Here is a 26031-nt window from a genome sequence, read left to right on the forward strand (position 1 = left end):
TCGTGTATCAGGACTGTCAGTCGAACAGCATCACTGGAAGAATGCTGGCTTTAAAAGATGGCTTTTGGTGAGGGAAAGCGGCCTGATATCATCGAAAGTACTCTGCAGTTTCTCAAATACATTTCGGCTGTCTCCTTCTTCAGCTCAATTCTAAATCTAGTTTGTTGTGCATCTACATGACCTGCACATATTTTATTTATTTAATTCAGTCCATCTTTTGACCTGGGTGTTTTCATAGGAGAGTATCTTTCTATCTATCTGCTTGGCAACAGATAGATATTTTCATCTATGTCTAGTTGTCTATAGATAGACAACTAGATATAGCCACGTATTCTAACTCAGTTGACTATCTGACCTCCTGTATGTTTTTTGTTTTTCAGTTTAGATCTGTGATTTTCTCAGTGTAGGGAATTTCTACTGTATACATTCTCTTCATGGATTCAGTTTTGAACCTCTCTACAGTTTTGGAGTGTTGAGGGACTTACCCACAGTCACTTAGTATGTATCCCAGGCAGGACTTGAACCCAAGTCTTGCTGACTCCAAGGTCAGCACACTAACCACTATGCAAAACTACCTTTTGATAATGTCATTTGGCAAATATGTATTTTTAATTGAATTTTCTTTGTCATATGGATGGTTAGGGCATTTTTTTAGTGAGGCAATTGGGGTTAAGTGACTTGCCCAGGGTCACACAGCTAGTAAGTATTAAGTGTCTGAGGCCAGATTTGAACTCAGGTACTCCTGACTCCAGGGCCGGTGCTTTATCCACTGTGCCACCTAGCCACCCTGGGCATTTTCTTTTGAATGATTGCCAACCAGACTTGATGCAATTATCATCATTTTATTTTCAGGGAATAAGAGCATTTGGAGAACTTTGCCATCATTAGGGAATCTCTTTTATAGTTTGGATTTCTCCATGACACTAGGAATTTCCTCTAGGTGATTATGTCACCTTAATTTAAATCCCACTTGATGCTTATTTATCAATCAAAAATATTTATTAAGTACATACTAAGTGTCAGGCATTATACTAAGAATTTGGAATACAAATCCCAACAATCCCAACTATCTTGGGATATTACATAAAAAATGAAACCATGTAGAATAGCTTACATTATAGTCAGTTTGTTATTGGACCATGTTATTTATCTCTGTGAACTCATCTATCTTAGACTCTCATGTGACATTAATATCAGCCAGTCAGTCAACAAGCATTTATTACATGTCTGTTATATGTGTGGCACTCTGTTAAGCACTAGGTATAAAAAAATAGAAACACCTAACCTGTGAGAACCTCTAAGTTTTGATAAAGTTCTGCCAAATTAAATGCTTTATTAAAAAACCTGACAATGGATACAAGTGAAATCTCCTTTCTTTGTACTCAGCTAGAGGACCACAGTGTATCTTCTCAGTGACACTTTTATGGGGGCATATGGAAGGTAGAAAGAACCATGATGAGCATCTACTCCAATATCTCAAAAGACCATTTGAGATATTTTTCGTTCTTTCAAGTTATCTAAGTTATTCATAGCCCATTCTAGGTGGTACAGTGGTAGAGTTCCAGGCCTAAAAGCATTAAGACTCATTATCTTGAATTCAAATCTGTTCTCAGAGACTTACTAGCTATGTGACCCTAGGCAAGTCACTTAACCATATTTGCCTCAGTTTCCTCATCTGTAAAATAAGCTAGAGAAGGAAATGGCAAACCACTCCAGTATCTTTGCCAAGAAAACCCCAAATAGGGTCACGGAGAGTCAGACACAACTGAAAACGACTCAACAACAAGAAGTTGTTTTTTTTTTTTTTCCCCTGAATTGTCTTAAAATTATGTCACTTCCTTTACAGATTTCTTGTGTATGTTTTTGGTCAGGTCCAGCTTCTCTTACCAACATCATTCCCTCACCTTTTCCTTACATGGTATTTTAGGTACTGAGGTGATAACCTGAATGGATTAGTTTTGCTTTCATTGATAATGAAAACAGAGCACTGTAGAACTGTTGGCAGATCTATTTCATTTCATTTCTATTTGTTGTCCTCCTTCACATTCTCTAAGGATGACCTAGTTCAGCAATATCTCATGCCAAACCCTCTGAAGGATCACTTTCTAGTCTACTGCTTATGATCTTCTGTCAAACCTCTCTGTAATGCTTTATAAAAGCTTATACTCTAAACTGTTGTTCTTCATAGTTGCCATGTCTCTCCATTAGGAATGGCATCAAGTGTTCATTTGGCTGAAGTTATTTCTAGACTCAGAGCCTATTGTGGTGACTGCATCAATTAAATTTCTCTGAGAAATTATGCCATTATTTTAATTCTTTTTCCTTTTTTTTTAGAGTTGTCGGTTTGTTTAAACAAATCGGATTACAGCTGGTACAACTGCATGCCCTGTATTCTTATTGATGTTTTCTATTAATTTGGTAGTGATTTTGAATTTAGTACTAACCATTTTACAGTTTGTCTACACACAGATAACTTGACTTTGAAATAACTCATTCATTAGCAACCATTCATTTCCTGTTTCCTGTAGTAGAGCCTATTGTCTTCCGATCCTTTTCCTGGAGGCAGGATGATAAGGCAGAAAGGGAATTGGATTTGGAATCAGATTTCTGGGTTCAAATCCTGGCTGTGCTACTAGCTGTGTGACATTGGGCAAATCACTAAACCTCTCTGGGGCTCGGATTCTTGGAGAAAGGTTTAGACTAGATGGTTTTTAGGGTAATTTCTTTTTTCTTTTTCTTTTTGTTTGTTTGTTTTTGTGAGGCAATGAGAGTTAAATGACTTGCCCAGGGTCACACAGCTAGTAAGTGTCAAGTGTAAGGTCATGTCTAAATCTATAATCTCATGGTCAATGATAGCATTCATGATCTGTAGCATGAGAAATCTCAGCTATCATCCATAAGCCTTTTGCCTCTTTCATTTCTTTATCCTGAATCCCATTTTTCAGCCTGTCTTTGCACTGAAGTCACCAATACATAAATATATACAGGCTTAGTTGAGAGGACACAGAGACATATTTGGGCCCTGTCACGGCCATCATGGTCCTCTGCTTTCTTCTCTTTGTCCTTCTCATTCATGGCTCTAGTATTTCCTCTTGACTTCCTAGACCTATTTTTCTTCAGTTTCTCTAGGTTTGTCATCCGTAAATTTGAGGGCTGGGCTAGATTATCTCTAAGATACTGTCCAATTCAAAATTCTGCAAGTGGTCAGTCATTATGATCAAATCACTTCCCTTTTCATCTTTCCTTTGTCATAGTCATAGAACTTTAAAGGTAGAAAGAGCCAAGATGGTCATCTTACAGATGAGGAAATTAAGGTCAAGAAAAGCCATAAGACTGTAGGGCTAGAAGGGACCTCAGAGGCTGTATAGTCCAACTTCCTCATTTTACATATGAGTAAACCAAGGCCTAGGGGCAGCTAGGTGGCACAGTGGATAGAGTACCCAGCCCGGAGTCAGGAAGACTCATCTTTGTGAGTTCAAATCTGGCCTCAGACACTTACCAGCTGTGTGATCCTGGGAAGTCACTTTACCCTGTTTGCCTCAGTTTCCTCATCTTGGAAATGAGCTGGAGAAGGAAATGGGAAACCACTCCAGTAGCTTTGCTAAGAAAACCCTAAATGGGCTCGCAAAGAGGCAGACACGACTGAAGAACAACAGACCAAAGCCCAGAAAAATTCAGTGACATCCTCAAGATCATACAGATAGTAAGCATCAGTGGCTCTTTTTTAATCCAGGTCCTCTGAAACCAGGACCAACGCTCTGTACTTTAAATGAGTCATCCAAGATGACAAAATTAGTTTATGGCAGACCCAGGAATTTAGCATGTTGGAAATGTGTCTCACTTGAATTCATAAGTTCTATACTCAAATCCCGACTACATCTTGAACAAGAGATCTATAACCTTAGCTTCCTTATCTATAAAAGGAAGATAAGAATACGTGTACAACCTACCTATTAGTTTTGTTGCAAGGATACCTTATAAAAACTTTATAAGTTCTAAACAAAGCGCTATGTAGAAGTTACCTACTGTATTTATTATTCATTGTAAGGCACTGGATTCTAAATCTAGGTAATAAGCAATGTTTAAACAAAGGTCATCTGTATTAAATTGATGGCTGTGACAGTGCCCAAATATGAGTTTCTGAGTGCCTGCACATAGAAGAGTAAGACAGAGTCAATTATAAATTAAGGCTTCTTTCAGTTCTTGGTCCTTAAAGGTAGCCCCACTTCTATCACCCTAGGCAGAGGAATCATACCATTCTAAATAATAACTTGTCTCTAATCATTTCCATCTCAAATCTGATAACCAGTGGGGAGGAAAGAGAGAAGAGATAAAGGAACAAGGGGTGTCAGCTTCTGTTTTTGGAAGGGAGACCAGGAAACCAAGGTGGGGAGAGAGGGAGAGGGAGAGGGAGAGAGATATATTGAGATTGATTGAAGGGAACTTGCCAACTACAAAAAGCCCTCATATTCACTAACAGAGGCAGGTAGGCCTCCCGATTTAGAACCATAGACTGTCAGAACTCAGAAGGACCTCAGAAATTATTGAGATCCAAACCCCCTCAATTTTAGATGAAAAAACTGAGATCTGTGACTCGAGCAAGGTCACATTATTCGTAAGAATATAGACTGGAACTAAATCCTCAGATTCTAAATCCAAAGTTCTTTCTAGAGCAAAGGTTCTTAACCTGGAGTCCATGAACTTGGTTATTTCATATTTTGATCATTGTATTTCAATATAATTGGTTTCCTTTTGTAATCCTATATATTTTATTTTATGCGTTTAAGACCATGATTCTGAAAAGGGGTCCATGAACTTCAAATACACTGTTGAAAGGTTAAGAACACCTGCACTAGACCATACTGTCTCTTAATATGTGGTAGAACTCAGAATTGCCACAATAAGTGAGTTCATTTGTTCTTCCCTTTAACCCCCCTTTTTTTTGCTTTAGTAATTACCCCTTCCTAACTTTCTCTTTATAAATAACTAATTAGTATGCATTTACATCTAGATACCTGTGACTAGTTTCTTACATATTTGTTCTGTCAATAATTTGTTACAGAATAGTGCATTCTAGTAGCTAGTTTTAAAAAATTGCCACTTTTAGAACTTACTCATTCCTTTGAAATAATAAAGAATAGTGGTTTAAAAATGAATGTGTCCATACAAAGATTCCAGACCTTTGGTGTTTTGCTAAATTTTAATTAATTGACATTTTCTATTTTATTGTAAAGAACTACTGAACTAAAGCTAACAATGTCCCAGGGATCAAAGTCCATCTGAATAATGATTAAACATTTCTGAAAAGAAAAAAGTTAATACAAAAAAAAAGAATACCTGGTTTGTCTTGACACTGTGCTACTTGAATTTAAAATGAGTGTGATGCAAATGTGCTTTCTTTGATTCTACTGACATGATGTTGCACAAATCAGGGAATAATTTGCTTCCAGGTTCAGCAAGAATCTTCTTGATTGTAATTTTTTTAAAACAAAATTTGCAAGGCTTTTCTTGATTAAAATAATTTCAGTAGTAGATTTTAAGAGAACTCTTCATTGAAAGCTGTGAAGGGAACTCTGACAAAAGAGGCATAACATGAAATGATTGTTATCCCCTTCTGTCTTGGTGTGTCAGGGGATAGGACTAATAACAATGCTAAAGGGCAAATGGTAAATCGGCCTCAAAGCTATGGAACTCAGGTACAAATTGCTATGCTCTGTTTTATTTGGATCAATAATAATTCACATTTCCACAGTGCTTTGAGTTCTAAAAAGCACTTTTTCTCTCACAGCAGCCCCATGAAGTAGACGGTAGAAGTATTTACCCCCATTTTACAGATGAGTAACCTGATACATTATTAGCTAAATCACTGGCTAGGGTCATCGAGCTAGGAAACGTAGAGTTAGGACATTAACTCAGGTCTTCTGACTCCAAGAGTATATCTTGAATGAACATATCTTTCGTAGATAGATATAGATATACACATGAATATATACATTTACTTAGAAATATGTAGGTATATGTACATATACAGATACAAATGAGTAGACATGTATGTATATTTTAAAATGAGAGTTTTAAAAACTAATTTACTGAGAGGAACATTCTTTCAAGTAACCTAGAATTTTTAATATAATCTTGTAAAAAAAATTTCTCTTCAATATATATTATAAATATTAAATTAAAATATATTATTAAGATTATTTTAATGAAAAGGGAATAAATCCTGTTCCTGCCATTTTGGAAATTATTATGGGTAAAAATCTGCAATAAAATATATTTCTATTATTATTATTATTATTACAAAGACTATTGAAATCCAGACCAGCAAATTATTATCCTGATACTATAAAGTCATTTCTATAGAGAATACAAGTTCACAGACACTCATGTTTACCTTGAAGGAAACTAGTCTAATCAAATTAATTTCATCCCATGACTCAGCCCAACAGCATAAAGAGACACTCGTGAGATGTCCCCTTGTTTTTCTTTCCTTTAAAAAATAGTTTTAATACTTAACACTAATGTCCTTTTAATATAAGGCCCAATGCCAAACAACTTCTGTTGCCTTGAAAATGTGTTTAACCAATCAGTAAATTTCTAAACCAATGAACCCCAAGTGAATTAGAAAGTAATAGTGGTAGCAATTAATATTTATTGAGCAGTGCACTAAATGAGACCCGAGTGCACCATATCCTTTCCTAACACCAGCAGACCATTTAGGGCATTACAGCTGCAGTGCTCACAATAGGCCCCTAGTGACAGCCAAGAATGGGCCTTTCTAGGTGCCCAGTGTTCAAAGGAGTGATCTAGACCCAAGGGAGAATTGGGCTCAAGTAAGTATCCATTTAATGCACCACATAGCTACACTGTTTGATTATAGTACCCGGCATGCTTTCATTTAAAATGTATAGCACTGCAACCTTCAACATGCATGGAAAAAATTTAATCAGGCATGACTTTAGTTAAAAAAAAATACAGTGCATCTCTTTGGTATTTGAGCAACCATGAGCTTTTACAAATATAAAGTAGGGGAAACTTTTCCACATGCCATGCTAAAATGCCAAGCCCTCACTTTCCCATCAAAAATACTAAATCTGCAATGAAACATTCTCATATTTCTCCTTCTACCTTCTAATAACTTAATATTTCACATATTTTCTGATGAATAACGATCTTTAGCAGTTCTCTTCCCTTTTGATAGTTCATCACATACAGCTGTGCCTAATGCAACCCATAGTGAGATAGTGGATAAAGGACAGGCCTAGGAGCCAGGAACATGTGGGTTCAAGGGCTGCCTCTGAAACCTACTGGCTATGAGACACTGGGCAAAGCACCAGAACCTCTCAGGGCTCTCTGAGGTTAGATGTTATAGAAAAGGTACCAACCTGAATGGCTAGAGAGGTTTCCCCTTATCATTGAAATCATAGTTCCCATCCCCTTCCCTTCTCCCTAGAGATGTGCCTCAATTTACACAATAAGTGTTTCTGAAAATACATGAGCAAAACAAATTTTGATAAAGCAAATGACGTGTTAATCACACCATGTTGTAATTAAGTGATGAAAGGGAAGAGAACAGTTTATTGGTTTTTTAAATTCAGCTTTTGTTATTTCACTTGATTCTAAAGTGGAGGCAGCAGTGCTGATGTCCAGAAAGCAACAGTCAGATGCATTTTCCCTAGTATCTTTTCCCTGCTTGTTTCTTCCCCCTCGAAAAGGAATTTTGTTAAATCCATTTTTCCTGCATAATGCAATGGATTACTATTAATATTGGCAGTTAGGTGGTGCAGAGGATAGAGTACTAGACCTGGAGTTAGGAAGACCAGAGTTCAAATTTGGTCTCAGACAATTACTAGTTGTGTATTCATGGGCAAGTCACTTAATGTGTTTGCCTCCATTGCCACAATTGTTAAATAAGCATAATAATACTTACCTCAAAGGGCTGTTGTAAGGATGGGATGAGATAATATGTGTAAAGCACCTAACAGTGCCTGGCATATAGTAGGCACTATATTATTATTATTATTATTATTGAAATATTATTTATCATAAAACTGACTTTAATAATTCCTTTATTTTATAATCTTGTCTTGTGGTTTTTAAACATTAATTTATTCTATTCAGTTTTGACAAGACATACTTCCTGTTATCTCTTCAAGATTCCTTGTCTAGGGAAAAGCTAATTAGTAGCCCTTCTTTCTTTTCCTCATTCTTATTTACAAGCAATACTCCAAATGAACATCATGATGTAATACAGAGCTGAAGCTAGAACCTGCCCTTTTTGTAGACTAGTAATAGTAATAATGGCATTTATAAAGCACTTTAAGGTTTGCAAAGCATTATACAAATACATAATCGATTTTTCCTACATGTTGCTGAAGTAGGGAAGCAGTTAGGTGGTGCAGGCGTTAGACTATTAGGCCTAGAGAAAGAATTGCAAGAAAAGATGGACAAGGCAAAAAAAGTCTATTTTCCCAAGGTAACTAACTATATCCTAGGTATTGGACTGCCTATCTATTCCTTTTTCCCCATAGGTTATAAATTATGCTTATTTAAGGATGGTTTTTGTCCAAAATGCATCTACAAATTCTCATGACTAATTTGGTTAGTCACCGTAAAAGCCACATAGCTGTATATAAGAAGCTAGCTCATATCACTATCCAGCAGATTAGTTTGTTCTCCTGGAAGCATTTTATTCAGGGGATCTTTGTTCTTTTTGGTGTGAGTCTTGATATTAATTTGGTTTTAGTTTCATGAAGGACCACAGAATTGACTAGCCAGATGGAGGTGTTATGTGTATGGAGAATGGGAGGGTAAGCCAAGGCGGTGTTCAGATGTGAGATTTCAGTGGAGGAGAAAACCCCTAATACCAATACAGACTTGCAAGTGGTCAGTGATTCAGGGTTTTTTTGTTTGTTTGTTTTTGGTAAGGTAATTGGGGTTAAGTGACTTGCCCAGGGTCACACAGCTAGTAAGTGTCAAATGTCTGAGGCCGGATTTGAACTCAGGTCCTCCTGAATCCAGGGCCAGTGCTCTATCCACTATGCCACCTAGCTGCCCCAGTGATTCCGTTTTAAAGAGTCACCTGGGGGCACTAAGAAGTTGAACCACTCACCCACGGTGACACAACCAGTATGCGTCAGAGGCAGGACAAGAACCCAGATTTCCCCAGATTGAGGCTAGCCCACAATCCATATTCACATGTATGTGCACACATTCATATTATGCCCCAATTTCAAAGTAACATTATCTTAAAACGGCCCATTCTCACCTTCCTGTAACATCACTCAAACACACTCTCTTTTCCTTCTTGGGAATGACTTCTGCTTAGAAAGCCAAATAAGATCACAATAAATTTTCTTTAATGATCAAATTCAAAAGCTGTATTAGAATAAAATGCAAAAAAATACATGGCACCCTATTTGAATGGACAAAAAACAATGGGATGAAATGTCTAACCAATTGTTTTCAGTGTTCTCTTTGTTATTTTAGTCTTTTGTACTTGTGCTCATTCCTACGCAGTTCCTGCTGATGTCTTCAATGAAGTCACTATAATATTGCATCTGCAATATCAGCCTGTTTCCATGGAAATATATGCCATCTATTGCGTAGTTAACATATTTGTTATAACTATTGAAATAATTGCTAATGAGGTCAAATACTTGCAATATGAATTCACTCTTGGTAGATAGAATAGGTGGACAGACAGAAAAAAAATAATTTAATCCTGCTAATTTAGTGTGAGGAAAAATTATTTAACTACTTTTTAAACATGTGATATAAAATTAATTAGGTGCTTTACAAAGAAAATTACAGGATCCTCTAGGATCTTGGATTTAGACAGAAAACTCTGGTAAGAACTAAAAGCATAGATATTCCTCATTTCAAACAAACTCAAAATATGGACTTTGGAACTCTCAAAATTGTAAAGTAGGGAACTAGTTAATTTTCAAAGATCATAGAATGTCAGAGCTTTAAAGGGCCTTAGATAATCTGGCCATTTTTATGTCATCAACCCATTTGTCAGACTTGTGATGCTTATGGATCCCTTCTGAGAATGTTTTTAAATGCATAAAGTAAAATACAGAGAATTACAAAGGAAACTAGTTATGCTAAAAAAAAAAACAATTATCAGAATTTTTTAAAGTTCTTGCTCCCCAGGACTAAGAACTTCTGATTGATCAGCTAATCAGATAAGAAAACTAAGGTCCAAAAATGTGAGGTGAATTGAAGAATAATTGTCTAGACAAGGACTCAAGTGTTCAGTAAGCATTAGACTATTGTGTACAGCAATTTGTTCCTTTTAACCCTTTTCTGAATAATAGTCTCCATCCGTCTGCTGTTTTATTGTTGCTGCGGTGTGTTAAAATATGCTTCACATCTACAATTTTATAACACAAGCTAATGGGAAAATGTAATTCACTTTACAGACAACTTTGCCAAATAATCTCTTTTGTAATTCAAGAGATAACTGTAGTGCAAGAGATAAAAGTAGTATATCAAACACTTGTCAAGGGTAAGTTATATTTAGGATAAAAGCTAAAATAATCAATGGGTACCTGCCTAATTCTTAGCACATTATAGTAAGAGGTAGAATAGGAAAGGACCCCAAATTTTGTGGTCATTAATCAGGGTTCAGATACTAGCTCTGCTATTTATTTCTTTAATTGTGTGACACTAGGCAGGCCATTCACCCTTGAAGGTCCTCGGTTTCCCCATCTGTAAGATGAGAGGGTTGGACTAGATGACCTCTGAGGTCCTGACCAAATCTAGATTTTATCTTCCTAGGATACCTGAGAGCTATTTTTTCATTGTAAAAAAAGAAAATCTCTGTGATGAATGAATTTAGTCTCGTTTTCTATAACATGCAAGCTGGTTTGAAAACAACAAAAACTAAGGGGGAAAATGGCCCCTACCATGGAAAAACTTCGAGTCCTGTTGGATACATACAAGAAAATTAGAAAACAAAATTATAAGAAAACTTATAAGAAACTGTATTATAAGCCAAATCATTGTTACAACCTTTACAATGGCTTACTTTTACTTTTCTCCATAATTTTCATTTAATCTCAAACCTTTTTCTTAATGGTCTTTTTGATGTTGGTCAAAAAGTAAAATATTAGGATGCCTAGGATCCCTGCCACCTATGTCTAACATAGCATTATAATGCCAACAAAACATGCACTATGCATCATGAACCAGTAAATTTATCTTCTTTTAAAATTATCATGGTGAATTCTAGAGTAGAGATTCACAAAGTCTAAGTAATGGAAATTCGGAAAATATAAAGATGAATCGCATCTGGTCTGAGAAGGAAGAAGTTGAAAGTGAAGGAAGAACTAATATGGAGGGAAGGGGTATCCAAGGCAATACCAAATGTGGGTAAAACAAAACAGAAAATGACCATCTCTAGTTGGACTAAGTTGGTTCTTCTTCCTGGAGCTCAGATTCTTTTCATTATTGACCATCAGTTTCTTTAAATGAAACATACATATGGAGAATTTGTTTGCTTTTTATCTCTTAGTGTTCAGAATTTACTCCAGTGGAAAAAAGCTAATTAGGCAGGGAACATCCTCAAGAACTGAACCCTCAGAAAATCTTACTGTCTTTGCTCTCAAGGTAAAATAGGAAAGCATTTAACATATTAAAGTCCTTGTGAACTGCTGATCCAGTCCATTTCATATGAAATCTGTGATAGTGCTAATATTTATCCAGCGAGAAGTTTTCTTTGGCATGGTATCTAAACATTATGTTTTATTGATTCTTGGTTTTATGTTCTCACTGATTAGAATGTTTGGAATGTACACGGTCCCACAAACCAAAACATTTCATACCCTCGAACTAAAACAATACATCTCCCTTTTAATATAGGAGTCTGATCTCTCTTGAAACCAGTGTGTTTTCTGAACAAAATGAATTTTTCATGTAATTATTACTACAATCACACTAAATAGGCACCAAGTATATAATGCTTTTATTTTAGTAGGAGGATGATTACTTAAGTAGGGAGAAACCAAGTGAGGTTCGCTCTAGTATTGGATACTTTGTTTGGCTTTCTAAAATACTGTGAAAATTATTGTCCTCTATTTTTGCCTTGGCATCTCTCTTGATAACAAATTAGATCCTATAAGGATGTTTCAGATAATTTTTTAATAAGTAGATCTCCCCAAAAACAAAAGATCGTTTGGATATTAACAACCTATAGAAGAAGGACCCCTAGATGGCTCAGTGGATAGAGTGCTCAGCCTGCGGTTAGGAAGATTTATCTTCCTGAGTTCAAATCTCAGACACTTACTAGTTGTGTGACCCTGGACAAGTCACTTAACCCTGTTTGCCTCAGTTTCCTCATCTGTAAAATGAGCCAGAGAAGGAATGGCAAACCACTCCAGTTTCTTTGCCAAGAAAACCTCAAATGGGGTCAGAAAAAGTTGGACTAGGCTGAAACAACTAAACAGGGAGGGGGAGGGTACCCTAGAGGGGATCAAGAGATCATCTAAGATAGGGAAGACATGAAGATCGTACCATATAAGTTAAGAATTTTAAAGTTTAACCTACATTAAAGCCCTTTCCATATAGTTAGTATATTCATAGATTTGTATGTCTTAATAGAGACTTAAAGCTGTAGAGGCCATTTTGTTAAACACTCAAAATGATGAAGTCCAGAGAAGTTAAGGCATCGTTGTGAAGCAGAAAGATTAGGAATCGGTGGATAGGAGTTCAAACCTTAGCCCTGTTCTTTATCACCAGAGTGATAAAGTCACTTATTCTCTCTGGATCTGTTTTCTCAAATAAAAAACAAGAGTTGGATTAGAAGTCCTCCAATGTCCATTTCTGTTTTAAATCTGTGATTCAAAGTGACCCACCCAAGGTCTCCTAGTGACATAAGTGGAGCTAGAACCCCTTATCTCCTAACTACCAATCCAATCTTTGTTTTGCTTTCAAATATCTTCAGTAGGGGCAGCTGGATGGCGCAGTGGATAGAGCACCGACCCTGGAATCAGGAGTACCTGGGTTCAGGTCCAGCCTCAGACACTTAACACTTAACTAGCTGTGTGACCCTGGGCAAGTCACTTAACCCCAATTGCCTCACTAAAAAAAAAAAAAAATATCTTCAGTAACCTGGTTGCAAAAACGACCTTTCTGGACTTTGTCGCTCTCTGCTCTTCTGTGGTCCTCTTTCAGTCAAAACATTCTTCATTCCCAGAACATAGTTTGTGCTTTCCTAATATCTGCTCTGCAATTCCCATTTCCATTTGTTAAATCTATGTTGTTGTCGTCCAGTCGTTTCAGTCATGTCTGACTCTTTGGGACCCCATTTGGGGCTACTTGGCAAAGATGCTGGAGTGGTTTGCCATTTCCTTCTCCAGCTCATTTTACAGATAAGGAAACTGGGGCAAACAAGGGTTAAGTGACTTGCTCAAGGTAACATAGCTAATATGTATCTAAGGCGGGATTTGAACTCATCATCCTGACTCCAGGTCCAGCACTCTATCCACTGTGCCACCTAGCAGCCATGAAGCCTTCCTTAATCCACCCAGCTGGAAACGATTGATCTTTTTTCCTCTTCTCATTCCTGTAGTACTTTCTATTACTCATTCACTATTTGTATGCCTGCCTCATCTCCCCTGTGATCCTGTAAGATCAGAGAAAACAGGATCCACATCTTCCTCTTTTTTTTTTTCCAATTTTCCACAGTGCCTGGTACACAATAAAATATTTGTCGAATGACGAATTTCCAAAAAGAAAGTATAAGTGGTGAATTTTAATAAAATGACTTCTCTGAATATGGTCATCTTACAAAAAATATGTACCAACTCTAGTGAATGTTTTGGTTTTACTGCTATATAGTAGGTGTGACTGTGGTTATTTTCTCCTTTCTTAAATGTTAGAAGACAGAGGGGGAAAGAAAAGACAACTACTTTACACAATTAATTCTAAAGTTTAAAAGATTAGTATGTCTCTCACTTTTGTTTTCTTTTGGTGGAATAATTCTGCCAGACTGAATTAAGCTCTGACAACACTACCTTATATTATTCAAACCATTCTTTTTAAATGCCTCCCACTTAAGTAAATAAGGATAATTTTAGTTTTGATAAATATGTTCTGCTATTGTTAAGTATCTGTATAAGCATCTTATACCAATTTTTGCCTGAGAGTTTTTGAATTAATGCTAATCAAAGCTGCCCTCTCCTCCTATTTTTCTATATGAACACAGAAATTGCAGCTGCCTGCCGAGTCTGCTGAGGGATGAATGTAATAATTTTCAATTGGACTGTTAGCCCAAAGGGAACCCCGATAGCAGGAGATTGACAGATGCAGCATGGATTATCTTGTGCTCTGAAATCAGCCCAATTTGTGGTTTGTTGCAGGTGCTAAAGAGATTGATATTGCTGCTACCCTGGAGCACTTGAGGGACCAGAGACCAGGCATGGTCCAGACAAAGGTACTGTCAATAAATCCTCTGGGATTTAAAATACATTAAAAGTCTCTCAATGTAGTTGTTTTCTAGATAGAAGAGAGAGCCTATACCCTAATTTACCATAGGTCACTAGCTTATTACTCTGCTTTGACTATCTACCAACCCAGGTTTATTCGTGGTAAAAGAGACACAGACTACTTTCTTAAGGTGCTTGTTGTTGGTTCTAGTAACAATTCTAACATCCATCTTGATTAACTTTTACTGCAATACTTCAATACTTTGGTAGGCCTGTGATCTCATTGCTTTAGATATCCCCTCCATCAGTATAGAGCACCTACCCAATGTTCTGGGCCTCTGGATGTTTCTACATTTCATAGGTACCAATATAGCATTTGGGATGATGATCCATTAACATATTTGATGTGATGTGATACAAAATATGAAATATGTGGTATATTACTAATATAGTATAGTGTAGCATGACATGGCATACTATAATGTAATATAACCAAGTATAATAGTAAACAATGTCATGTATAATAAGTTATTAAAAATATTAGTATTATGACATTATAACATAGTAACACGATAAAACCTTAATTAACTAAAACAAGGCTTCTTAAACTTTTTCCACTTGTGACCCCTTTTTGCTCAAGGAAATTTTTACATGACCCCAGGTCTATAAAATAGGTATACATAACCTTCTACTGTTGCCAAATTTCTCATGACCCCCACATTCAGTTACCTGACCCCATATGGGATAGCAACTCACAGTTTAAGCTTTGAACTAAAACACTACTAAGATTCAGAATAATTCCTGGTATCTACATAGTCTAGCAAGGTTTGTGAAGCCTTTTGGGGAACTTTCAACTAACCATATCTTGGGAGCATGAGACACGTACCTAACTCACAGAAATATAAGTCAAATGATTTAGTGTACAAAAAGTGCTCCATAAATGTTAGCTATCATTATCAGTATATTCCATTTTTATGAGAGAGAGAGAGAAGTGAATGATAAAACAATCCAATATCAGAAACTTGGGATTTAAAACAATAACAATAGCATATACAAACAAAACCTTCCACAAGGTTTCTTGGGCTCAATGTGCATTCATTCCTCTCTCCTACATGTTCAGTATTCTATTGTGTACAACCCTGTACAAGGGTCACACAAGAGAGCTAAGAAAGAAAACTAGAGCTTTGCTATAGTCTGCTATCAATGAAGCACTCCTCCCCACCCACCAAAAAAGGGCTTTACGATGTCATGTCTTAAAAGTGCCTAAGTCATAAAATATGGATTCTTTCCTCTCTCAAAGTATATCTGACACTTAGACTGCTTAGTGCTTGCAGAGAAGACTTGAAACCATAAAAAAAGATGTTAGTGCTGAATTTCTAAGAGGATTTAAAGTTTTATATGTATATACACATATATATATAGGGGCAGCTAGATGGCGCAGTGGATAGAGCACCGGCCCTGGAGTCAGGAGTACCTGAGTTCAAATCCGGCCTCAGACACTTAATACTTAACTAGCTGTGTGACCCTGGGCAAGTCACTTAACCCCAATTGCCTCACTAAAAAAAATATATATATATATATATATGATGTGTATACTTACATACACATATATATACACACACACACAACCCAAATTAAATAGGACTGCTGTAAAGTCAGGTACACAAAATTCTTAGATTCTGTTTCTATATCCTAATGGCTTATTCTGTAATTGTAAATATCTGTTAGCCTCTCTGTGCCCCATCTTTCCCATCATGAAAAATGGGAATTTTTACAAGGCCTGCAACTCTTTACTACCCTAAGATGTTGCCGAATTAAATAAAGAGATTATAATGGGAACCACCATTGATAACGATGGTTTACAGTTTCCAAAGTGCTTTCCTTACACAACCCTGTGAAGTAGGAAGGGTAACTAATGTTGTTCTCCATTTTAAAAATGAGTAAAATAGAATTCAGAGGAGTTGAGTGATTTAAACCATGGACAGACACATATAGTAAATGGCCCTGGATTCAGGAGTACCTGAGTTCAAATCTGGCCTCAGACAGTTAACACTTACTAGCTGTGTGACCCTGGGCAAGTCACCTAACCCCAATTGCCCTGCAAAAAAAAAAAGGCAAAAAAAAAAGTTAATATCAATTTTGATACATTAAGTATCAAAGCTTTGCAATTAACTAGACCTAAATAAGTCATGTAATGCATAAAGTGCTGGACTTGAAGTTAGGAAGACCTTAGTCTACATCTTGCCTCAAATCCTTACTCGCAATTTTTCTTTATACAAGTCACTTAACCTCTCAGCCTCACTCTCTTCATTAATGAAATGGGAATAAATACCAGCACCATCTCATAGGGTTGATGAGAGAATCAAATGAGATATGGTATGTAAAACACCTTGTAAACCTTGAAGGTCTGTATACACGTTAACTTTTTTTCCCATTCATTACCCTTAAGACCTCAGGACTATTTGTCCATTAATTTTCACTCATCATTATTCCTTTTCTTTTGTGTGTGGTGAGGCAATTGGGGTTAAGTGACTTGCTAGTCACAGCTAGTAAGTGTTAAGTGTCTGAGGCTGGATTTGAACTCAGGTCCTCCTGACTCCAGGGCTGGTGCTCTATCCACTGCGCTACCTAGCTGTCCCTCATCATTATTCTTATATATGTACTTAAGAGCTCCATTCTTATACTTCTGCTTTTTTTCCATTTTGCATTATTTCATCAAAACCTTTCCAGATTCTTTTGTATTCCTTATAGTTGTTGGCCTTGATAACATTATAATATTACATTATGTTAATATGCCATAATTAATTTAGCCATTTCCTTACCTGGGATATTTAGGTAGCTTCTAGTTTTGATGTTCTTTTCTATAGTTACATATAATACTACTAGCAATGTTTTAACAGTTCTATTTTTGTCCCTTTCCCAATGGTGGGATCACTGGGTCAAAAGGTATGATTTTTAAAATAATTTTTACTGCAAAATTACATATCACTTTCCAAAAATATTCAGTTTCACTAGCAACAAGCTAAAGGGTGTCATCCAGATATTTCCATTAGTAAAATTTATTTCTTAAATAAATAGGAATAAAAAGGGGAAGTAAAAAAGATTTTCAAAAGTTAGCACATTTAGGAGTATCTCATCTTCCTCAACTCCACCTTTTGGAAAGCCTAGCTTCATTTAAAGCTCAAATCAAGTGCCATGTTCTTCAAAATGTCATTAGTGAGTCTCCTAGCTAGCCCTCCCCTAAATCACTATCTATCTCCTGGGCTTACTTATCACTGTATCACTTTTAAATTTGTACATGCATGCATGCATGCATATGTGTGTATGTATGTAAGTATATATGTATATACACACATAAATATATGTATGTGTATATAAATATAGAGATAGAGATATATAGATATACACATATAAAGTATCTTTATGTCACCTCTCTAACTAGACTTTAAATTTCTTGAGGGCTGGTACTGTATATTATATACTTCTTTTATATGTCTCGTGACATGCATCAGAGTTTATTATACATAGATAGATATCTTCTGGATTTACTTGCCTGGGAACAATTGTCCCCTTGCCTTCCCTGAGTGGAATGCAAGCTTCTAGAGGGAATAGACTATCATTTTTGAATCTGTATCTCTAGTACTTTGCTGTATTGGGCATATAGAAAGTGTTTAAAGATTGTTTTTTTTTTCATTGTTTCATGATCTTTTTTAAATTTAGTTGAGTACCTCCTGAAACAATAGACATATAGACCATCATTAGGTCTGTATTCTGCTTGATGGAAACTGCTAGTGCCCCATCAATATTGTCTTTAAGAATCCAGGGACACGGGGGCAACTAGGTGACACAGTGGATAAAGCACTGGCCCTGGATTCAGGAGGACCTGAGTTCAAATCCGGATTCAGACACTTGACACTTACTAGCTATGTGCCCCTGGACAAGTCAATTGACCCTCATTGCCCTGCCCCCCCCCAAAAGAAGGAAAAAGAAAGAATCCAGGGACACTTCCATGGCACAGTAAGGCACTGGAATAGAACAAGAGTATATGATATTATATTTTATTATGATTTCATTATAATTATAGCTATTTTTATAAGGGAAATCACTCTTCTATAAAGTAGTTTAATAGATCAACAAGTACTCCTTGAGAACCTACTATGTATAATAAACTCTGCTGCATGCCATGAGACATATAAAAGAAGTATATAATTATACAGTCCTAGCCCTCAAGAAACTTAGGGAGACAACATATAGATCCACAAAAACTTAAAGAACAGGATATTAGAATACAAGAGATGTCACAAGGCAGTCCATGAAATTGTCCATACAACTTCAGCTGTACTACATTTCTAGCATTTACAATAAAGGTTTTATTTTTAGGGAGGAGAGAAATAATTACAGGATGTAGTTAAAATAACAGGCATCAAAAGATAAATGTACCTCTTCTTCAAGATGTATATCTTATAAACAGATTTCTTCCTTCCTTCCTTCCTTCCCCTTTTGAGTACCTCTGTGAAAGTGACCATTTTTAATCAGTCTTTAACTTTCTTCCATTGGAACTGTTTAGTAGAGTTAACCTTTTTTTTTTTAATTTTTCTCATCTCTTAGAAATTCAAGTCAACTGGCTAATTTGTTCCCCGTCCAAGATATCATTTTCTGTTCATGATTATAGAACATCATATATGACAGAAACCCTTTTTGAAAAACTCTTAGGAAGAAAAAAACACAAACATGAGATGCTTGCTTCATCATCATTCCTCCATCATCTTCTCTTCTGTCTGCATTCTCCTTTCATCTCTCCTGCATTCTCACCCACATCTCTCTAATTGGTCTAGATTCTCCAAATATTCATTATATGCTTCCTGTCATCACCAACATTCAACACTCAATTTTCCTTTCTAATACCCATCATACATCCTTCACCATTCCAAGAAATTTAGGTTTGTTCCTTCCCCAGTCATTCTAGCCATTTCCCTGTGTTCCTAACTATGAACACAAAGATACCCAGCAATTCTATCTAACTCTTTTCCATTACACACCCAAAGCTTTGTCTGCAACAGAGATAAGATATTAGTATTTGACTACTGAAAGCCAATAGAGGACCAATTGGATTGTTCTGGCTTAGTTTCATGAAGGAAAGTAAAAGATTTTATTGCCCTCAAAAGTTCTGTAAAGAACCTTCTAAAGAGGAGAAGAGATGTTGCTCCCTTCCAAAATTAAGGAATGGGTACAGTTATTTCCATCATTAATTCCTCTCATCAGAACACCATCAAGAACATTTTTAACACAAAATCTGTATCTGATATCTAGGATTCCAGAAAGAAGAAGTTATGTGAATCAATCAATAAGCATTTATTAAGCACCTACTATGTACCAGGCATTGTTCTAGGTACCTGAGATATAAAGACAAAAATGAAATAATACCTCAAGGAGCATAATTATATTGTATTAGAGAAAATAATGTATATACTACAAATACATGAAGGTAAGCTATGGAGTATTGCTCTAGATTCATTTAGTCCCTAATTGTTTTTTTTCTGTATATTTCTTGGGAAGGAATATTATACTGTAAGTAAAGTGTTATAAATGTGAGCTAAAATTGTCTGTTGAGGGGCAGCTAGGTGGCACAGTGAATAGAGCACTGGCCTTGGATTCAGGAATTCCTGAGTTCAAATCCAGCCTCAGACACTTAACACTTACTAGCTGTGTGACCCTGAGCAAGTCACTTAACCCCAATTGCCTCACCAAAAAAAAATTGTCTGTTGATTGGAATCCTCTCCTATGGTGAACCAGAGTAAATAAGCTGAAAAGACCTCCCTTTCCCACTCTCTCCTCATTCCCATCCCCTTATGCACCACAGTTTTTGACCCACTAATTTTTGGTGTATATCAGCTAAACATCTACAAACTTTCCCCCAAATATATGTAACCAAAAACTGGAATTAGGAAATTATTCCTGAAATAATGGAGCTCAAATTTAATTTCAGTTCACACATTTTTAATATTTTTTGCATGGAAAATATCAACCCATTTCCCAATTTCCTACTCAATTGGCAAATAATCAAATTCTTGGCTGGTTTTCAGATCCTTTCCATTCTCAGACATTATAAAAACCAGGTGGCCTCAAATCCTTTCCATCCAGATGACCTCTTGTTCTTTTAAAATTGGATTTGGGCCAGGTCTGAGTCAGGATGACATTTTGTCATTCTTCCAAGGCTAAGTTTTGTTATTTAATTAGACTTTATCTATACACACTTCCTATTCGGATGCTTCCTTAAAAATAAATTCCCCATTGCAAAAAAAAAAAAATTCAAATCTCAGGACTTAATCACTTTCTAATTCACATCCCCAACTGGTCTTTATCCCTAAAGTTGCTTACTGAGAGTAGCTGTTAACTCAGAAATTAGACCACTACAGAAATCTTTTCCTTGTTCACAGCCTCAGTTCCAGAGAAAATTTCCCAATCAAGAGGAAGTTCATTCCATTCTGCTTCATTTGGCCCTGTTTACCACCCCTTCTATGGACTTTCATGACATGACCCTTCTTGATTGTCCTCCTACCTGTCTGACTGCTTCTTCTCAGTCTCATTTGGTGGTTCACCAAATCATTTTGCTTAACTATGGGTACTCTTCAAGGCTCTGTTCTGGTTGCTCTTCTTTTTCCTACATCTCTAGGTGACCTCATCAACTCCAGTAGATTTAATTATCACCTGTGATGATAGGGAATCATACCAATGACTCCCAGATCTATATATCCAGCCCCATTCTCTCTTGAGTTTCATTCTTGCTTTAACACTTGCCTATTGGACATGTCATACTCAATATGTTAGGGATATCTCAAATTCAGTACATCTGAAATAGAATTCATTACCTTTTCTCCTATACCCTACATTCTTCCAAACTTCCTTTTTTTATCACCACTTTTCCAGTTTCCTGGGTTTGTAACCTTGGCATTATCTTTGACTCCTCATTCTCCCTCCCCTCACATATCTAATCAGTTATCAAAACTTGTCATTTCTCTCTCCACAACATCTCGTCTCTCTCTCTTTTCTCTCTACTCCCACAGCTATCAGTATAGTACAGGCCCAAATCCTTTTCCCCAAGATTTTTGTTTTCGTTTTTGTTTTTGTTTTTCAGGGCAATGAGGGTTAAGTGACTTGCCCAGGGTCCCACAGCTAGTTAAGTGTCAAATGTCTGAGGCTGGATTTGAACTCAGGTCCTTCTGAATCCAGGGCTGGTACACTATCCACTGCACCACCTAGCTGCCCCCTTTTCCCAAGATTTTTACAAAAACCTCCTAATTGCTATTCCTCCTTCAAGTCTCTCCCCTCTTCAGTCCATCCTACACTATTTCCAAAGTTATTTTTCTTAAATCTGACCATGTCACTCTCCCACACAATTCATGCCTTTGAACTATTGTCTCCCATTTCTGTAATGAACTCCCCTCTCACTTTTCCTTTCCTCTCACCTTCTCCTTAATGCTCAGCAGCATGGCCTCCAGCCTCTTCATTCAACTGAAACTCCTTTTACCAATATTACCAATGACCTCATAATAACCAAATTTCATAGCTTTTTCTCATTCCTTATACTTCTTGACCTCTCTGGAGCCTTTGACTTTATCAGTCACCTTCTTCTCCTTGACACGTTCTCTATGTTTTCATGACACTGTTCTCTCTTAGTCCTCCTCCTATTTTATTCACTACTCCTTAGTCTCCTTTGCTGAATCTTCATTTAGGTCATTCCCACAAATGATGGGTATCCCCCAAAGTTCTGTCCTGGCCCCTTTTCTCTTTTCCCACTATTCATTTTATTTAATGATTTCATTCCCTCCCATGATGATATGAAAGTTGATCTTATGATTCTCAGACCTACGTGTGCAGCCCTAACTTCTTTCCTGACCTGTAATCTCAAAATCTATAATTGCTTATTGGAAATCATAGATCTAGATGGCTCAGATACATCTTCAACTCAACATGAACAAAACTAAATTTAATATCTTTCCTCTGAAAGCCTTCTCCTATCTTTTCTATTACTATTGAGGTTATCAACATCCTCTCAGTCACTCAGGCTCATAGCCTAGATGTATCCTCAGTCCCTCACTTTCTCTCATCCCCCCATATCCAGTTTGTTGCCAAATCACATCTACTCATAATATTTTCATAGTATCTCTTGTATGTGCCCCTTCTCCTCTGATGACTATCACCAGCCTGGCACAAGACTGACCTTCTGGTTGGTCTCCTTGACTCAAGGCTTTCCCCACTCAAATACAAACTGTCAAATTAATCTTCCTAAAATGTGAGTCTGACCATATTACGCTCCTTGAAAATTCCTTTTCACCTCCAGGATCTAATAGAAAATCCTATTTGTCTTTTAAAACCATTCATACTCTGGACCTTTCCTACCTTTTTACTCCTTACATCACTGTGATCCAGTGACACTGGTCTCTTCATTATTCCTCACACAGTTCACTCCAACTCAATGTATATTTACTAGCTGTCTCTAATGCTTGGAATTTTCTACCTCCTCAACACTGCTTCATGGTTTACCTACCTTCTTTCAAGTCCCAGCTGAAATTCTACCTTCTACAGAAAGCCCTTCCTGAATCCGCTTAATGCTGCTGATGCCTTCCCTTACAAATTATCTCCAATTCATCCTGTATATATCTTGTTTGTACATGGTAATTTTCATGTTGTCTCCTCTATTAACTGTGAGCTCCTTGAAAGTAGTAACTGGGGCGGGGGCAGGGGGAGGTTGCCTTAGCACAGAGCCTGGAACATAGTAGGTACTTAATAAATGCTTGTTTACTTCTATGCATACCATTCGAGAGTAGTTATTTTCAAGGGAGCTGATATATTCTAATGTTTACCCAAGTTAGCTACATTTTATCATATTTTCTGAAATCACCATAAAACATTTATGTGGCCATATTAGCAAGAGGCATGTTTGGATATGCATTGTCTTTTTGTACTATCTCCTTAAGAGCAATATTAAAGAAAAAGCTATCTTTTGCTTTTAGCTACAAAACAATTCTTACCATTTTTTTAATTGACCTTTCAAGGAAAAATTTAGATCCATTGGGTTTGCATGATGAAAAAATAGGCTTGATCAGTAGTTGCTTTCTACTAAAAAAATGAGAACTTTTTTGTCCATATAGATATTTTGAAGACTCTGTTTAAAGGGGAAATCAATAATCAGATGGAATTTTAGAGTTATTCTATCATTTTACTTCTCAAAATATATGTCATCTATGAAATGAAAGAGAAAGTTTTAAATTTAAGTACCTATTGATATTATTCAGGCTCCCCTCCCTCCTTGATGGATTCTTCTTTTGAAAAGTTATAGATATCTAAATTCTCATTTCCTCAAAGGCACTGACATTTTTATAGTACTTTATGGTTTACAATATGTTTTCTTCACAACAAGAAACTGCAACCCAAAGAGGCCTCATGACCTCACCAGAGACTACACAGCTAGTGTCACAGTATTTAAAACCAATTCCTTCCTTATACAAAGTCTAATGCTCCTAATAAGACACTATACTGACTGTCATCTATCTGTGTGATCCTTTCCTCCCACCTCCTCCTCCTTCCTTCCCTCTTCTCCACTTCTTTCTCTCTTTTTATGTACATACACACTCAAATACATATCTTTAATAAGAAAAACACTGTTGATGAGGTAAGCTTCTTGGCAATTTAAACAAAATTGTGGGTTGTGTCAAGATAAATGTTGATTTGAGAAGCGATTACAATATTGCTCTTCTTCATTCTGTACATTACTTTTTAAGGAGAGAAAAACCCAGGATTAATTTATAATTCTGAGTTCTAAAAACATCACCTTGCTTGCTCTCATCTGGAGATGGTAACGCAAAGCTAAAGATTTCTATTTTAAGCACTAGCCCAATTAACCTGTGTCAGTCAGGGCTGGTTAACTGTTTTCTATCCTTCTATCAGATGAAACCAGAGCACGACTACCTTACTGAAAATAGCTTCCCCAGTGTGTTGGTTTCTACTGACCGCGTTTCCTCCTGATGATAAAGAATGAGGCTTTTACTTACATGATGCTCTGCTTAATGTTAGGTTCAATGTCAAGTTTGTGTCTGTTACATTAACAAACTGAAGTTCACTTTGTTCCTTTCCACTGGAGTGTGTGGTTTGGCCTGAATGGTCTTATCTGATCTCAATGGTTTCTTTCTATCAAAAAGTACAAGATTTCAAATTGGGGTGAAGAGAAAGCAATGCTCATTCACCCTCTTTTTCTTTTTTTTCCTTCTCCCAAATGTCCACAGGAGCAGTTTGAGTTTGCCTTGACAGCAGTGGCCGAGGAAGTAAATGCAATACTAAAGGCACTCCCCCAGTGAGCATCCCCATTCCTTGAAGCTTTCTGAAGACTCATCCCTCATCTCCTCATCCTCCATCCCTGTGAATGTTGTTGGAAACCATAACTTGACCTTAACTGTGTCTTCTATTGTAATCACATAGTTGTAGAGTCTTCAAAATGCCTATAGTTGGTACAGTTTTAGCAGTTAAAATGTGTATTTTTGTTTAAATAAAAAATATATAGAAACATCCAGTGTTGGGAAAGGGGGGGGGAATAATTAAGCTATTCATTTTCACTTTCTTGAAATAATTTTTCAGTTCCTGAAAACACACATTTAATTTCAAATAATATAATATTAGTAGTTCACTAATTAGTATATTCTTATGCTTTCAGAAAAGAGTGCTTAGTTTTTCATCTATAACTTTCCAAAGGAAGACTGATAGGGTCTTAAATAAAAACCTCACGGGTTAGAAAAAATCACATTGGACATATACACACACACACACACACACACACACAAAAATACATTTTTAAAACCTGACAACATAAGGAGAGACAACCTTCTCATGAAGAGCTTGAACAGCTAGACATAAGGTTACCCTAACAGTTATTTAAACATTCTCTAGCTTTTATACAAATGCCAGAAAGAAAGGGAGTTGCTGTCATAGTGCTGCTGGCCTAAGCTAGAGGCAGGTGATTTGACCTTATTAGCACTATTGTTTGGCAGCCAAAAGCATATAATCCACAATATTGTAGGGATCCCATGAATCTTCTCCAATGCTCTTTCATCCTACATTTTTTCTAGGCTCAGAAAGTTTAGAAGTTATAGTTCCAGCTCACATATATATTATGTGCTTGACAAACCTTAAAAGTGCTAAATAAGTTCTTTGTTTCCTTTCAAACATCAGTACTGATTTTCCCCATGATAGAAGCTTATTCAAAACAATCTACTAGTCCATCTAACATGGAAACTCATCAGTCCAGCATTAGGACGGCAGCATTGCAATATTCACTGTGTGGATAGATGGTCAGAATAGAAAGACTACAACAAAAAGGTGCTTAGGGAAAGTTTCTGAATAACCCAGTGAATAAGCAGTCTAACACAGTAAGCTCACAGTCAAGAGATGCAATAGTACAACCATAGGGAATGTTTTATGGGTCCCTGTTGGTAGCCCTGAAAAATGTACCATGGAAATTCCCATTCATTTCATGGACCAGAAAGGGGTATAAAGAAGCTTACTTCTTTATGTGTGGTTTCACAATGTCAAAAACACCCAGCAGAAA

The 26031-nt window shown here is 36.6% G+C and overlaps 1 protein-coding gene across 1 annotated transcript in view; it reads left to right on the forward strand.

Annotated features, from left to right (window-relative positions):
• PTPRN2 (protein tyrosine phosphatase receptor type N2) overlaps positions 1–25274 on the forward strand; it is a 1559908-nt gene extending 1534634 nt beyond the window's left edge. The window contains exons 22-23 of the mRNA XM_043965830.1: positions 14367–14440; positions 24716–25274. Of these exons, the coding sequence (XP_043821765.1) occupies positions 14367–14440; positions 24716–24787 (146 nt within the window). The 3' untranslated portion in view covers positions 24788–25274. The remainder of the gene's footprint in view (positions 1–14366; positions 14441–24715) is intronic.
• Positions 25275–26031: the final 757 nt, after the last annotated feature.

Source organism: Dromiciops gliroides, chromosome 5, assembly GCF_019393635.1.
Source record: "Dromiciops gliroides isolate mDroGli1 chromosome 5, mDroGli1.pri, whole genome shotgun sequence".
Classification (NCBI taxonomy): Eukaryota; Metazoa; Chordata; class Mammalia; order Microbiotheria; family Microbiotheriidae; genus Dromiciops; species Dromiciops gliroides.